The following is a 15598-nucleotide window of genomic DNA, read 5'->3' on the forward strand; positions in this document are numbered from 1 at the left end:
GTACTACTACTTTCAGGGTATATATTTGCCCTAGTTTATGACGTGTGAACATATGCTCTATCTCCTGGAACCTGGTCTATATCTAGGTTTTGGGACTTTATTAGGAAGTGAACCACCTGGAATGGAATTAGAGAATACAATGAAAGGAAAGGTCTTACCCGAGTGATGAAGCTGAAGGGTTGTCGTTCCACACCTGAAGTATCTGGTCACAGTCTGAAGTGAAGCATGCTGGGGTGGCACTTGTTGCGTTGATTAGCAACAGCGGATGCAATATTATTTGATAAGAATTGGGAGAAGAATATGGGAAAGTGGGCCCTACCCTAGGGCCCCAGGACTGGGGAAGTTTAGGCTCTATAGTGGAAATGTGAGGTCTGTCTTAGGGTTCAAGAAGACAATGGATAGTTACTGTTATCATCACATTATTTGGTAATTGGGTTAACTTTGAAAAGTCCCTTTGTTAGACATACAGTCAATTTTCCACCTCTCATATTAATTAAATAATGATTTATATGACTACAATTTAATAGGTGTGTACATAAACACCATTCCCATCACCAAATGATTGTGTCCCATCCCACCCACCCACCCCCACCCCCGCCGGCCCAGGAAGCCCCGTGTCCACCCTCCCTCTCGATTTTTACTTTGGTGCCCTAGGCAAAAATTTTAAATGCTCATTGACACAACTTTAAGATATAGCTTTTCTGTAGCATGTAAAAATAAGAAGCAAACTTGTATATGTTTGTCTTAAGCTTTATAATCAAGGTCTAAGTACCCAACTTCTAATTAATCCATTTTAAGTTCATTAAAGATCTTGAAAATTACCTTTATATGTTATGAAACATAACTGCTGGGAATATATATATATATATATATATATATATATATATATATATATGCATGCCAGAACTGACGTATGCGAAGCCAGAGATTGAATTTGGGACTTCATGCTGGTAAATTTAGTTATTCTGTGGCTGTGCTACCTTTTGGGCTCCATATCTGCTATTTTTATAAAACATCAGAATAATTATTTGCTTTCGCTGAATACACATTTAAGTTTTTCATCAACTTAAAGATTATATAGGTATGTTACTAGTTTATTTAACCATTAATCTAGGAGAAACCAACTCAAGTAAAACAAAACATACACTTGCATTATACTTAACACTGATAAATCAAAGAAAGAAGTAACTGTGTTGTATTTGTTTATTTTATTGTACCAGAGCACTGCTCAGTATTGGCTTCTGGTGTCAGGGATTGAATCTGGGACCTCCAAGCCTCAGGCATGAAAGTGTGTTGAGTAGACTGCTCTGCTATTCCCTGACCTGTTTTATTTATTTTTTAAAAGATTTACTTATTTTTATGACAGATCAGAGCACTGCTCAGCTGTGACATATGACAGTGTCACTGATTGAACTTGGGGTCTCTGGGGCCAAAGCTGAAATATATCATTCTAGTGTCATTTGCCAAAGAGTTACCTTAATTTTGTGAACTTGGAGTATAATGTTATCAAGCATTTTCTGCATGTGATTTTAAAGTTTTAGGGGTAAATTTCCTTGATTCTATGAAGTTTGGAATATTCAGTTTATATAAGCACTTATAAGCAGAACATATTCTTATAGTTTAAAAGTTTAAATTCTATAGTTTAATGTATTGATAGCCTCTGGAAATGAGAAAACATTCCATATACAGACTTAAGGCTTTTCTGAATGATAGACACAGACATACAGAGCTTCATATGAAAAGCATGAAAAAAAAAATCTCTAATCCAGTTTCAAAAGAGCTATTCTCTTTCTTAGTGGACATAGAATTATCAGTTGTTTTGAGCCAAAGATAGATAAATATTTAAAAAAAAAAAAAAGGCACCAGATTCCTTGTTATTTCTCACTGACTGGAGGATAGTTCTCTGTAATATCTTGTCTAATGATCACTAAATTGACGATAAATCTTAACTGTCCATCATGGCTGACTCCACAAGAAGATAACATGTTAACCATGTATGAACTAGTAGGGAAAGCAAAACACAAAGCTAGCAGACTAAGAAGAAATACAAACTAAAGAAATGGAGAGTTGTGGCAGTTTCCCTCCCCACCCACCTTGATCTCCCTTTCTATCATGTTAATATTTAAAAAGTAATAATCTTTTAAAAGAAAAAAAATAAATGGAGAACCCACAAAACTCAAGTCTCTGACCATTTGGGAGTCAGTTTGGAAGTGAAGCTGTGGGGGCCAGGCAGTAGCATAGCAGGTTAAGCGCACATGGCGCAAAGCGCAAGGACCAGCGAAGGGATGCCGGTTTGAGCCCCTGACTCCCCACCTGCAGGAGAGTCACTTCGCAAGCAGTGAAGCAGGTCTGCAGATGTCTATCTTTCTCTCCCCCTCTCTGTCCTCCCTTCCTCTCTTGATTTCTCTCTGTCCTATCCAACAATGACAGCAATAACAATAATAACAACAACGATAAACAACAAGGGTGACAAAAGGGAAAACTGGCCCCCAGGAACAGTGAATTCGAGTGAAGGCACTGAGCCCCAGCAATTACCCTGGAGGCAAAAAAAGAAGTGTAGCCCTGACGTGCCTGGACTCAGCATCGGGGTGTATGTTATGCCCCAGGTTGCATGGTTTACTAGGCTCTGAGGAAAATTCATTGGGCGTTTCCATGGAGGGGCTCCAAAACTTACCTTCTTAAAGAACATAATTAAGACTCTTGAACAAATACAGTAGGATCATGTGGTACAGATTTTAATTAACCTAATAGGGACAAACCAAATAGACAAACTAGCTATAACAAAGATGTTATAGCTAGTTCAACAACCAGCCTGTTTTTCCCCTTGTGTGTTGGTAACTGACAGAGACAACTTCCTTTCCTGGTGCTTCCGCATCTTCTATGACCATTTTGATATATTTTAAATCTTAAGTATTCTGACCATTATCATTTGACACTTCTATCCAATTTCTGAGATCTGTATTTGAGGCTCAGGCATGAGTGTAGACACTGATTGGTTTTGTTGGGCTCCCTGCCCTCAGGACCATTCATTTGCTTTTTTTGTGTGTCATCTAATGTTTGGTTTCTTTCACAGTGACAAAGTCCAGGCCCTCTCCTATGCACAGCACACTCGGCAGCTCATCTCATGCGGTGGTGACGGTGGGATTGTCATCTGGAACATGGATGTAGAGAGGCAGGAGGTAGGTGTCACAACAGCCTGGAGGCCTCTCCTTCCAGGGTCCTTGGTCCTTGGTCACTGGGCGCTGCAGGCCTGGCTGTGCTGAAGAATGGCTCAGCCTCCCCTTCTGCTCATGTCTTATTTCTGTTATGATTAAACTGCAATAAAACATGTCATGTCAGAGAACTAAAAATATATATCTTTCTAATGTTAAAGCAGCTTTTTAAAACCCTCATCAATTGGACATATAACATATGTGTCATAAAGATTTCATAAGAAATTCAACTGAGATTGAGCTACTTAGATTTTAAATCTGTTGCGCCATATACAACAAAAGTGCAGGAAAAACAAAGAAACCATTTGAGGAGCCTGGTGGTGGCGCACCTGGTTGAGCGCACATGTTACAATGTGCTAGGACCTCAGTTCAAGCCCCTGGTCTCCACGTGCAAGGGGAAAGCTTTGCAAGTGGTGAAGCAGGGCTGCAGGTGTCTCACTGTCTTTCTCCCTTCCTATCACCCCTTCCCTCTCAATTTCTGGTTGTCTCTATCCAATAAATAAATAAAGGTACAAAAAAAAAAGAAAAGAAAAAAGAAGCCATTTGATTTCAAGCAAATTAGCCCTGGGCATAAAGTAAGTAAGAATCTTTAGTTTGGTATTAATAGAAATGTTAGAAATTATTTTTCTGCTCCTTTATGAGTCATATTCTAAACAGTTCTCCAGAATATATACGATGTCATTTCTAAGCATATATTTAGATGTATCATAACATCCTTTTTATGCGTTTTCTTTTTCACCTTTGAGTATCTTAATAACTGATGTTTATTGAATATCCCCTTTGACAAGTACTTTATAGTCAACTTTTTTGTGTTTTTTAAATGTTTTTTCTTTTTTTAAATTTTTATTAGCTTTATTTACTTATTGGATAGAGATAGCCAGAAATTGAAAGGAGGGCAGAGATAGAGAGGGAGAAAGACACCTGCAGCACTGCTTCACCACTTGTGAAGCTTTCCCCTCACAGGTAGGAACCAGGGACTTGAACCTGGGCCCTTGTGCGTTGTAACATGTGCATTCAACCAGGTGTGCCACCAGCTGACCCCTCTGTCAACTTTTTTCTTAATTCCCTAGAGTTATTCTGGGTAAAATCATTCCCTTTGTCCATGTATATTCTTCTAATTTATTTCCTTGCAGGATGCAAAAATTAGGCATATGGACTGGATTTGGTGTATTGCACCAAAGTAAAGGACACTGGGGTGGGGCAGGGAGATGTTCGGGTCCTGGAACATAATGGTGGAAGAGGACCTAGATTGGGGGTTAGAGTGGTATGTGGAAAACAGAGAAAAGTGATACATGTACCAACCACTGTAAACCATTAGCCTCCCCCCAATAAAGGGAAAAAAAATTAGACATAAAAGCAACACTTTAAGAAAAGTGATTTCCCAACTTTCCATGCCCCCATTCCAATCTCATTTCAAGAAAGTAGTTGCCATTATCCACAATGTAATGCCTTTCAAATGCCAGTAATTAAATGCTTAAGAAGATTAAAACTTGATTTGCTCAAACCACAAATCCACGGGAGTTCTATTAGTAACTAATTAAAACAATCTTTATTGCTTGGATGTAAGGAATTATAGAATCTTGCTTTTGAAAGCACTAGTTGGCCCCTTCAGTATAAAGACTGGGAAATCAGTAGGATGTGCTCCAGCTTCACTGGGTGCCACCATTTTCTGTGTAGAGGGGTGTTGTCCAGCCATATACCTGCTCAGCCCTGGCATCTTCTCAGACATAGCTGACCTGACCAGAGGAACAGGGAACCACTACTGAGCTCTTTTCCTTCAACCCACCAACCTCTATCCTTGGTGGACAAAAGCTCAGGCAGGATAAAGATGTGGTTTTTAGAGGTAAAACTGGGTGGTTGGTGGGTTGTCTTTGTGAGACAGCTTACTTAAGGTATGATGCAAACACAGAGACAGCATCAACCGACTATATTAAATCTCATTGAGTGATTCAGAGCTCTCACTGAAAGAGCTCTAAAAACTCTGGATCCAGCAACTACAGAAACCAGACCTTCCACCTTCTGCACCCCATAATAATCTTGGGTCCATGATCCCAGAAGGATAAAGGATAGGAAAGCTTGTTAATTAATCCTTTCTTAAATAAAAAAGAAAAAAAAAAAAAGAAAGAAAAGAAAACACAAGTAGAACCTGAAATGGAATTGGCATATTGCACCAAAGTAAAAGACTCTGGGGTGGGTGGGTGGGGAGAATACAGGTCCATGAAGGATGATAAATGACATAGTGGGGGTTATATTGTTAAATGGGAAACTAGGGAATGTTATGCATGTACAAACTATTGTATTTACTGTTGAATGTAAAACATTAATTCCCCAATAAAGAAATACATTTAAAAAAAAAAAAAAAGGAAAGCTTCCAATGGAGGGGCTGGGATATGGAACTCCAGTGATGGGAATTGTATGGAATTGTACCCCTCTTATCCTGTGGTCTTGTTGATCATTATTAAATCAATTTAAAAAAATTTCTCCCAAGTGCCATATTTTAGAAACAGAAGTGGTGTGTGTGTGTGTGTGTGTGTGTGTGTGTGTGTGTAGCCACTTTCTGGTTATGGCATGAACTGTGCAGTGCCTGCCATGGAGGGTCTAAAGCATTTAATAAAGCAGTCCCTGTGCTGAGTGCTGGTAGTTTAGAGCTCTTTAATTGTTGCCTCTTCCTTTTTCTTTTTGCTTTTTGAGAAAAGTTGTAGCTTTAGGTTTTATTTTTTTTAATTTTATTTATTCCCTTTTGTTGCCCTTATTGTTTTAAGGTTTTATTTAAAGGATAGAAACTAGGGTAAGTCCCCAGATCTTTTCACTAGCAGGTATTCTCAGAAAATAATTGTACTAACAGAAGAAGGCCTCCCAGAGCCTTTGCCTTGCCGCTGCCATTATGAATCCTGCAGAGTGGACATTTCTCAGACTTACTTGATCTCAGGTGCATTTGACAATAAGTGTCCCTACAATTCAGCTGCAGGAAGCCCTGGGATTGAATGTATATATGTATATATTATTTATTTATTTTTATTGTTGTTGTTATTGATGCCATTGTTGTTAATAGGACAGAGAGAAATGGAGAGAGGAGGGGAAGACAGAGAGGGGGAGAAAAAGACAGACACCTGCAGACCTGCTTCACCGCCCATGAAGCGACTCCCCTGCAGGTGGGGAGCCGGGGGCTCGAACCTGGATCCTTACACCGGTCCTTGCGCTTTGTGCCATGTGCGCTTAACCCGCTGCGCTACCGCCCAACTCCTGATCAAATGTACATATTTTTCAAGGTTTCTTGGATTAAATGATAAGTGCCAAGAGATCACTATTTCTGCCAAATGATGAATTCTACCGAATTTAACATGGAACTCTTGGAAGTAGATGCAGTCACTATGTCCTTAATCTGTATAAGAGAGAAAGAGGAAGCTAGAAAAATTACTTTAAGCTTGACACATCTTTTTAACACATTTTAGAATGCTCGTGACAGGATGGGAAAACGGTGAACAAAGCCAGAATATTGTGTGACTCATGAGGCAAGGACCTGAGCCTTCTCCTGCTGGGCTAAGTGGACAGTGGAGAAGTTGTGGTTGGATTGTATTCCCTTAATTCAGGTAGCTGTGTAGACCTGTAATGTGAAGTTATAGATAATTGTATGCAGAACAAATGGAATTGCATGTAATCAGAGAATTCGAGGTGAAATCCTAAATTTCTGAGATTCCATGGACATAATTCCTGCCACCTGTCTGAACTCTGCCCATCCTGCCCATTTCCTTGCCCTCCTCCCAACCCTCCACAGGTCTCAGAGACAAAGTGCTGAGGTCCAGCCTCAGTTATACTACACTCGAAGCACTCTGTGCTTCTCAGGCCCTGGCACTTGTACTTATTTAAGTAATAACTTTTCCTGTTTGGTTTTTCTGATTAATCACAGAGCTCCTTGATGGTAGACATTTCTTTAATCCACCACTACATCCCCAGGGCTTGACACAAAATAGACACTCAGTATATTTTAAATGATCGAGATGTCAGAGTTTGTTTCAGCTTCATCCATGTTAGTGACTCAGTTTTCCTCACTGCTTCTCACTGTGACCTGTTTTTTGTTTTGTCTGAAAGACCCCTGAATGGTTGGATAGCGATTCCTGCCAAAAGTGTGATCAGCCCTTTTTCTGGAACTTCAAGCAAATGTGGGACAGTAAGAAAATTGGCTTAAGACAGGTAGGTGATATGGATGATTAATCAAAACTTGATAGTGTGGAAATAGCTTACTGTGTGATCTTAGAAGAAATAGCATCTGGGGGCAGTTTTGGTGGGGATAAATTATTTTCCTGGAGTTACTTATAACTGCATTTTCATTTATTCCCTTTATCTGTATGGGAGACTATACATATCTATTCATACCTACTAGATTCTGTCTCTGTACTGACTTCTTTCTAGTATATAGTGGAGGGATGTGATTTTATAATTCTTATGGTATCCAGTGAAATATATCTTAAAGTTATTATTGTCATGCTTAGCAGATACCAAATCATGAACTCAGATGAATGATGTTTCTTCTTTAGTAATTTCACTTCCCCTACTTGTAATACAGGATTTTCCCACTTTTAATACAGGATTTTCAATCTGATTCCATTGATTTTTCTCCTCCCCAAGGAAATCAAATGAGTGGAGATGAGAGATTGAAACAGATTTCATTCATCTCCTTGACTCAACAGCATAATCTCTAGAGATGGCACTTTCTTTGTACACCAGCTTCTAGATAAGCTGGCTGCTGGCTGTTCCCATTGGAGCTCACACAGACTGTAGCTAGAAGGACCAGGGATGGGGGAGAGGGGCCAGTGAGGGGTGGCAGGCTTGGGGATGTTTCCCTTAGCCTTCTATCTGGCATGTTCCTTCAGAGCCTGGGACACTTGTCTGGCTCCCTCACCTGAAGGCTGTGGATCAGACATAAAGCAGCTGGAGGAGCAGAGGGCAGGAACCATAGTGACTCTGCTCTCCCCCCCCCCCCCAGCACCACTGCCGCAAGTGTGGGAAAGCCGTCTGTGGCAAGTGCAGCTCCAAGCGTTCCTCCATCCCTCTGATGGGCTTCGAGTTTGCAGTGAGGGTCTGTGACAGCTGCCATGAGGCCATCACGGATGAAGAGTAAGTTCTGGGGAGAGGTGGTGAGGCCGTAGTACACCCACTTGAGTATACACATTACCATGCACCAAGGATCCTGGTTTGAGCCCCTGTTATCCACCTGTAGGGGAGACACTTCACAGTCGGTTTAAAATGTCTGCAGGTCTGCAAGTGTCTCTCTTTCTCCTTCTCTATCTCCCCTTCCTTTTCAATGAAGGAAAAAAAAAATGACTGCTGGGAACAGTGGATTCATCATGCAGGCACTGAGCCCCAGCAATTAACACTGGTGGCAATAAAAAAAAAGAAGAAGGAGAAGGAGAAGAAAGGAGGGGGATGAGATTTGAGGGCTGCACCAGCCCTACAGCTACTACATTAATCATTAGTGCCCTTGTTCCTGCAGGCTTAGAATATAAACCAAGGCCAGAGGGGTAGGAGAGAAAGGACTCACAAAGAATGCATCTCTGTTCTCAGGCTCATGGAGATATGCACTGGAAATAGATGTGCTTGGAGCAAACCCTTATGTCTGCTTGTTTCTGTGAGTGTTGTCTGAGAGTGTAGAAATCCAGGGCTCACTCTCTAGCCACAGCTGTTATCTCTCTGACAATCCCCTCAGTCCACAGGCCCCAGGTGGTTTCATTTTCCAGTGAGAGCTATGCCACTTCACCTATGGTTAGTTTTATCAGTTCCCCAGTCTTGTTTACCCAGTAACTGGGAATCAGGGTCACTGCCTGCAGTGGGCTTTTTGGAGACAGACCTGTTTCCTTTTTTAAAGGTGGCTAATTGTAAACTTCCCTGGATGTAAAGGGTATTTTAGAACAAGATTCCCTTTTCAGAAATTACAGCAGGACCTCTTATCTCCCTAGTTCTCCCCTTCCACCCACCTCCCTTCCCCAGCCCCTTAGATTTACCAAAATCATTTTGAGTTCTGGATGACTATCTTCAGACTACATGTAAATAGAAACACATTTTAAATGCACCAGAGGAGGTCAGCATTTGAAGGAAATTCTTGGCAGAATAAGAACCCAAAACATTCTCTGCTGCTACAAATGTGAGGGTTTTCTTCTGTCATCTGTTCACAGCAAGTGTGAATTCAGAAGCCCCCACGCAAGTGATCCTATGGTCATTGGCTGCTTTCAACCCTCATGTCCACCCTCATGCAGGCTGAGCTGGCTGAGGTCTCACTAGGGAGCTGCCGCAGGGCCTTAGAGATGCTCCTCTTCACCCTCTGTGCTTTAAGGACACAGACCCTGAGAGTCTAAGCAGCTGAAAATTGAATCTAAACTTTCTCAATAGTTTCAAGGGACCATTTTTTATTACACTGAATTCTAGAGAATTAACTTGTAAAAGAGAGGTAGGAGGAACAGCCACTCTCAGTGAGCCCGATGAGGGGCATGAGCTGTAGTGGGAGCTGCCCCTGTTCCCCAGCTGCTCCACCTCCTTTTCCTGGAAAGTGGTGAGACGGGCTGATGGAATAGCTCCCTTGGATAGTGCGCTCCATTGTTGTGTGTGATCAAGGTTCAAGCCCAGCCCTACTGCATTGAATGAAGCTTCAGTGCTGTGATTGGTGGTTCTCTCTCTCTCTCTCTCTCTCTCTCTTCTCCCTTCCCTCTCTCCCTCTTAAAAAAAAATGCGAGGTGGGATTTGTGGTAAGAAGGCAGCCCAGTCCTAGAGCATGGGTTTCACACTTATAAGGCTTTGGGCTCTACCCCCAGCAGCCCAAAATGCAGAGATGAAAAGTACCAACCAAGTCTGGGGCTCGGTGCCTGCACTGTGAATCCACCACTCCTGGAGGCTATTTTTTCCCTTTTTTGTTGCCCTTGTTATTTATCATTGTTGTTGGCTAGGACAGAGAGAAATTGAGAGAGATGAGGAAGACAGAGAGGGGGAGAGAAAGACAGACACCTGCAGATCTGCTTCACCGCTTGTAAAGTGACCTCCCTGCAGGTGGAGGTATCGAACCGGGATCCTTACTCCGGTCCTTGCGCTTTGCGCCATGTGTTTAGCTTAACCCACTGCGCTACTGCCTGGCCCCTTATCTTCGATGTTCTAACAAATAGCTTTTATCCTTTTAATTAATAGAGACAAAAATTCCTACCCATAATTCTTTCCAAGACCAAACTTAGCAATACCACATGGTCTATATATATATACATGAGTGTGTGTGTGTGTGTGTGTGTGTATGTATTTGCTGGTGGCCTGGGCTTCACTCACCAGATAGAATGTACCTCTCACCACACAAGAAGCCATAGGTTCAGGTCCTAGCACCACATAGGAGCACTGGATGGCACTGGGGTTGCTCCATCAACAATGGAGCCATGCTGAGTATCTGCTGTGCGCTCTCTCTCCCTCTCCTTTCTCTGTCTCTCCTTCCCTTTCTGTAAACATGAAAAATGAAAAATTAGGCCCAGAAGGCCTCTCAGTGGTATCGTACATGTGCAAGAACCTGAGTTCATTCAATACCACACAAAACAAACAAACAACAACAAAAAGCAAACAAATTTGTCAAAAGCACAGGTTTGCCCACAAACACGCACATACCCCTAAAATCTTAGAATTTTGTAGACCAATGTTAAATCACTAGTATTTGAAAAAAATAATAACTACAATAAAAGATGGGAGTGACTTGTTTACACACATTAAACACACACACACACATTCTTATCAGAGAAACAAATTTACCAGAAAGACTGGGAAATCCCACCATTTCTTTGCACATTTTACAAAATCCTTTCTCAGGACCAACAAAGATAGCTCGCCTGGGAGTGCAAGCACTGCAGCCCATCCCCCACCTGGGGGGAAGCTTGGGTGCTGGAGTGCTTTCCTCTCTCCTGTCTCTGTCTTGAAAAAGTCAACCCAGAGCAGTGAAGCTTTAGAGATGACCAAAAAATGAAAGAAAGGGAGCCAGGTGGTGGCGCACCTGGTGGAGTGCCTGTATTACAATGCGTAAGGACCTGGGTTCGAGCCCCTAGTCCCCACCTGTAGGAGGAAAGCTTTACGAGTGGTAAAGCAAGGCTGCAGGTGTCTCTCTGTCTCTCTCCCTCTCTGTCATTCTCCTCCCTCTTGATTTCTGGCTGTCTCTATCCAATAAATAAAGATAATAATAAATAAAAATGAAAGAAAGAGAAAATATCCTTTTTTTTTTAAACCATAACAGGTCCCCCAGGATATAAAGGTAAAGGTAAAGAGCATTTCTAACAGTGAAGCAGTTTTAGCCATTTGGCTAAAGATCAGAGACCAGTGTGAGCCAAGTCCATGTTCACTAACTTTACTCCCTGCAGGCGAGCGCCTACGGCCACCTTCCATGACAGCAAGCACAACATTGTGCACGTGCATTTCGACGCAACGAGAGGGTGGTTACTGACTTCAGGGACTGACAAGGTCATTAAGGTAGAGTGGCACTTCTTTCCATTCCTCAGAATGTTCTTCAGTTCCTCAGAAACACGTTTTTAAAATTGAGATCTGATCAATGTATAACATTAGTTTCAAATGTGTTACATAGTGATTTGACTTGCCTTTACTTTTGTATGTTGTAAAATGATTACCATGATAGCCTGGTTAACATCCTCCCTCATGGCCAGGTTTGGTTTTTTTTTCTTTTAATGATAACTTTTACAATGTTTTGTTGTTGTTAACAGCTTTCAAATACATACTATAGCAATTGAGTTATAGCAGCTGTGCTCTATATCCATTTCACTATCCCCTTCCCCTAAGCCTCCAGCCACTGATCTATTCTTTGAACTCAGGGTAGGGATTTTTTTTTTATTATTCTACATATAAGTGAGATCATACTGTATTTGCCTAGTGTCTTCAGAGACTATCCATTTTATCACGAATGGTGCTATTTCCTTTTTAATGGTTGAGTAATTGTCTCTTATACATATGCTCCCCATTTTCTTCATCCATTAATCATGAATGGACACTTGGATTATTTTCATGCTGTAGCTAATGCTTTAGTGAACATAGAAGTGCAGCTGTCTCTCAAGTATATATTTTCAAGTTATTAAATAAATATCCAGAAGTAGAATTGCTGAATCAGAGGGCCATGTGGTGGCACACACATTTGAGTGCCTGTTACCCCGTGTAAGGATCTGGGTTCAAGCCCTTGCTCCCCACATTCATGGGGAAGCTTCACAAAGTGTGAAGCAGGTCTGTAGGTGCCTCTCTTTCTCTTTCCCTATTTCCCCCTCCCCTCTCAATTTCTCTCTGTCCTATCAAATAAAAATAAGTAAATAGGAAGTCGGGCAGTAGCGCAGTGGGTTAAGCACACGTGGCGTGAAGCACAAGGACCAGCATAAGGATCCCGGTTCGAGCCCCTGGCTCCCCACCTGCAGGGGAGTTGCTTCACAGGTGGTGAAGCAGGTCTGCAGGTGTCTATCTTTCTCTCCCCCCCTCTGTCTTCCCCTCCTCTCTCCATTTCACTCTGTCCTCTCCAACAATGACGACTTCAATAACAACAACAATAATAACTACAACAATAATTTTAAAAAGAAAAGGGCAAAAAAGGGAAAATAAATAAATATTAAAAATTTTTTAATAATAAAAATAAATAAATACGGAAAAATTGGCCACTAGGAGCAGTGGATTTGTCATGCAGACATTGAGCCCTGGCAATAACCCTGATGGCAGAAAAGAAAAAAAATTGATTCCTCTGGTGCCATAGCACCTCCCATGAAGTGCCAGGGTTGGCATGGCATGCATCCTACCTGGTAAGCTCTCTCTCCAGTCTCCCTGTTTTAATTTCATACCAGTTTCTGTAGTGGCTGTACCAATTTATGTTCCCACCAGCAATGCACAGGCTTTATTTTTTTCCCTTTGCTTTCCTGTCATCATTGCTTTTTTGTTTGTGTGTGTGTGCGCCATGCGCACACAAGGGCGCTTTTATTGACAGCCCTTCTGGTACTTGTGACATAAGACCACATAGCAGTTTCTCATTGACGCTCCCCTGTTGATTAGTGAGGCCAGGCATCTTCTCATGTACCCACTACCCACTGGCCATTGTGTGTGTATCTTCTTTTGAAAAACTACCTCTTCAGATCTGCTTGGTTATAAATTAGATTTTTTTTTAACTTTAGGAATTCTTATGTTGGATATTAACCTCTTATCTGATATGATCTGCAAATAATCTTTCCCATTCTATGGGCGACCTTTTTGTTTTGTCAGCGGCTTCCTGTTGGGGGGCAGAAGCTTTTTAGGTTGTTGTAGAATGCCATCTTATTTTGGAAACTTTCCACCTTTGGCCCTATGTAAGTGCTCAGGAGTATGAAGATGGAGTCTGCTCTGAGGGTTCTCTAGTGGTGAACATTTTTGAGAGGCTATAACATGTAAGTCCCCATGCTGGATACTGACTTTATATAGCAAAATGTGACCTGTTCCCTGCCTGCAGGGAATAGCTGGCCTACTGGAAAAAGCAGACTAACTCTTGAAAATTAAATTAACTTTAAAGACAGCAGTTAATAGGCTACCTTTCCTGTGGCCATAGAGTGATACAATTTTATTTTTTTTCCTTTATTATAATTTTGTTGTTGTTGCTGCTACCAGTGTTATCTCTGGGGCTTTGCCTGCACAACAAATCCACTGCTCCCAGAAACCTTTTTTTTTTTATCCTTCTTTATTTGATAGGACAGAGATAAAATTAAAAGGGAAGGGAGAGAGAAAGAAAGACACCTGAAGGGAGCCTTGTGGTGACACACCTGGTTGAGAGCTCAATGTTTAAGGACGAGAGTTCAAGCCCCTGGTCCCCGACTTACAGGAGGAAAGCTTCACAAGTGGTGAAGCAGTGCTGCAGGTGTTTCTCTGTCTCTCTCCCCCTTCCTTTCATTCTCTGTCTAATAAATAGATAGATAAAATATTTAAAGAAAGAAAGACACCTGAAGTATTTGCTTCACTATTCATGAAGCATACTCTTTACAGCTGGGGAGCAGGAGCAGAGGTTCAAACCTGCATCTTTGTACTGCCCACCCCCTTTCCTTTTGGGGGGGGAGGAAAAGGCCTCATGCAACTTCTCTTCTCCTGGCCATTTTTTTTCTTTCTTTCAGAGAGAGGTAGGAAATTGAGGACCACAGCACCGAGGCTTCCTCCCTTTCCATAAACCTTCCTGATTGGGTTTGGGGCTCATACCTAGGTCACACACATAGACATGCAGCCCCCCCCCCCCCCCCCAGCCACTCAATGAGCTATTGCTCCAACCCCAGACAAGAATTACTTTAAAGAGTTCAGTAGTAAGAGGTGGAGCTGCTGGGGCAGACTTCAGGAAGAAGCTAGGAATAAGGTGGAGAGCAGAGTGAAAGGTAGGACTCGATGGAGCCAACACATAATAAACAAGGCTTTTCCCAGGGAGATCAATTAGGCCAGAAGCATTCCTCTAGGGCCTCTCCAAGAACTGGGTAGACCACGATTCTGTGCCCCAGCAGAGGCCCAAAACAGAAGGGCCACACCTGCGTCATTCCCAGAGCAGCCCAAGCTCACCCAGCAAGAGTCAGAGCTTCCTGAGACCCTTTGAATCTACTCTTGGGGGCAGAGCAAGGCACGGTAGCTTGACCCCTTTGAAAACTCTCAGGCCTCTGCAACTTTTAAGCATATTCAGAGTACACTTGAATATCCACTGTTCCCTTTATTTCAGAAAATGGGATATCTTGTAAAACTGGAAGATTAAATGAGATAGGAGAAGGAAAATGTCCCTCTGGTTCCCAGTCACTGCCTAATATATGTTAACCCTCCACCCCCATGAGCCCACTCTGCATTAGCTGGTTAATTTTCCATCTGTCATTGTAATGGTTTTGAGGTGTTTGCTGAACTATGTATTTTTTAAATTTTTTATATTTATTTATTTTCCCTTTTGTTGCTCTTGTTGTTGTTATAGTAGTTATTGTTGTTGTTGTTGATGTCATCATTGTTAGATAGGACAGAGAGAAATGGAGAGAGGAGGGGAAGACAGGGGGAGAGAAAGATAGACACCTGTAGACCTGCTTCACCGATTGTGAAGCGCCTCCCCTGCAGGTGGGGAGCTGGGGGCTCGAACCAGGATCTTTATGCCGATCCTTGTGCTTTGCACCATGTGCGTTTAACCCGCTGCGCTACCACCCAGTTCCCTGAACTATGTATTTTTTAATAATAGTCTAATATAGAGACAGAGAAAAATCAAGAGGGCAGGGAAGCTATCCCCTAGTTCTCTGTACATTGCAACATGTGTATTCAATCAGGTGCCCCACCACCCAGGCCCCCCCTTGTTGAACTTCTTCATGGAGAGAAAAAATTAACTGCTTTATAGACTTAGAAGTCATATTAATTTTGTATTT

At 42.0% G+C, this 15598-nt stretch overlaps 1 protein-coding gene across 2 annotated transcripts in view; it reads left to right on the forward strand.

Annotated features, from left to right (window-relative positions):
- The window catches only part of WDFY2 (WD repeat and FYVE domain containing 2), a 198568-nt gene that overhangs the window by 175962 nt on the left and 7008 nt on the right, over nt 1–15598 (forward strand). Inside the window, exons 8-11 of one of the 2 annotated variants that reach the window (XM_007521564.3) lie at nt 3074–3179; nt 7302–7403; nt 8197–8327; nt 11582–11690. In XM_007521564.3, coding sequence (XP_007521626.1) covers nt 3074–3179; nt 7302–7403; nt 8197–8327; nt 11582–11690 — 448 coding nt within the window. The remainder of the gene's footprint in view (nt 1–3073; nt 3180–7301; nt 7404–8196; nt 8328–11581; nt 11691–15598) is intronic. The other variant, XM_060194876.1, reaches the window with a different exon arrangement.

The sequence above is a fragment of the Erinaceus europaeus genome, chromosome 7, assembly GCF_950295315.1.
Source record: "Erinaceus europaeus chromosome 7, mEriEur2.1, whole genome shotgun sequence".
NCBI classification, from domain to species: Eukaryota; Metazoa; Chordata; class Mammalia; order Eulipotyphla; family Erinaceidae; genus Erinaceus; species Erinaceus europaeus.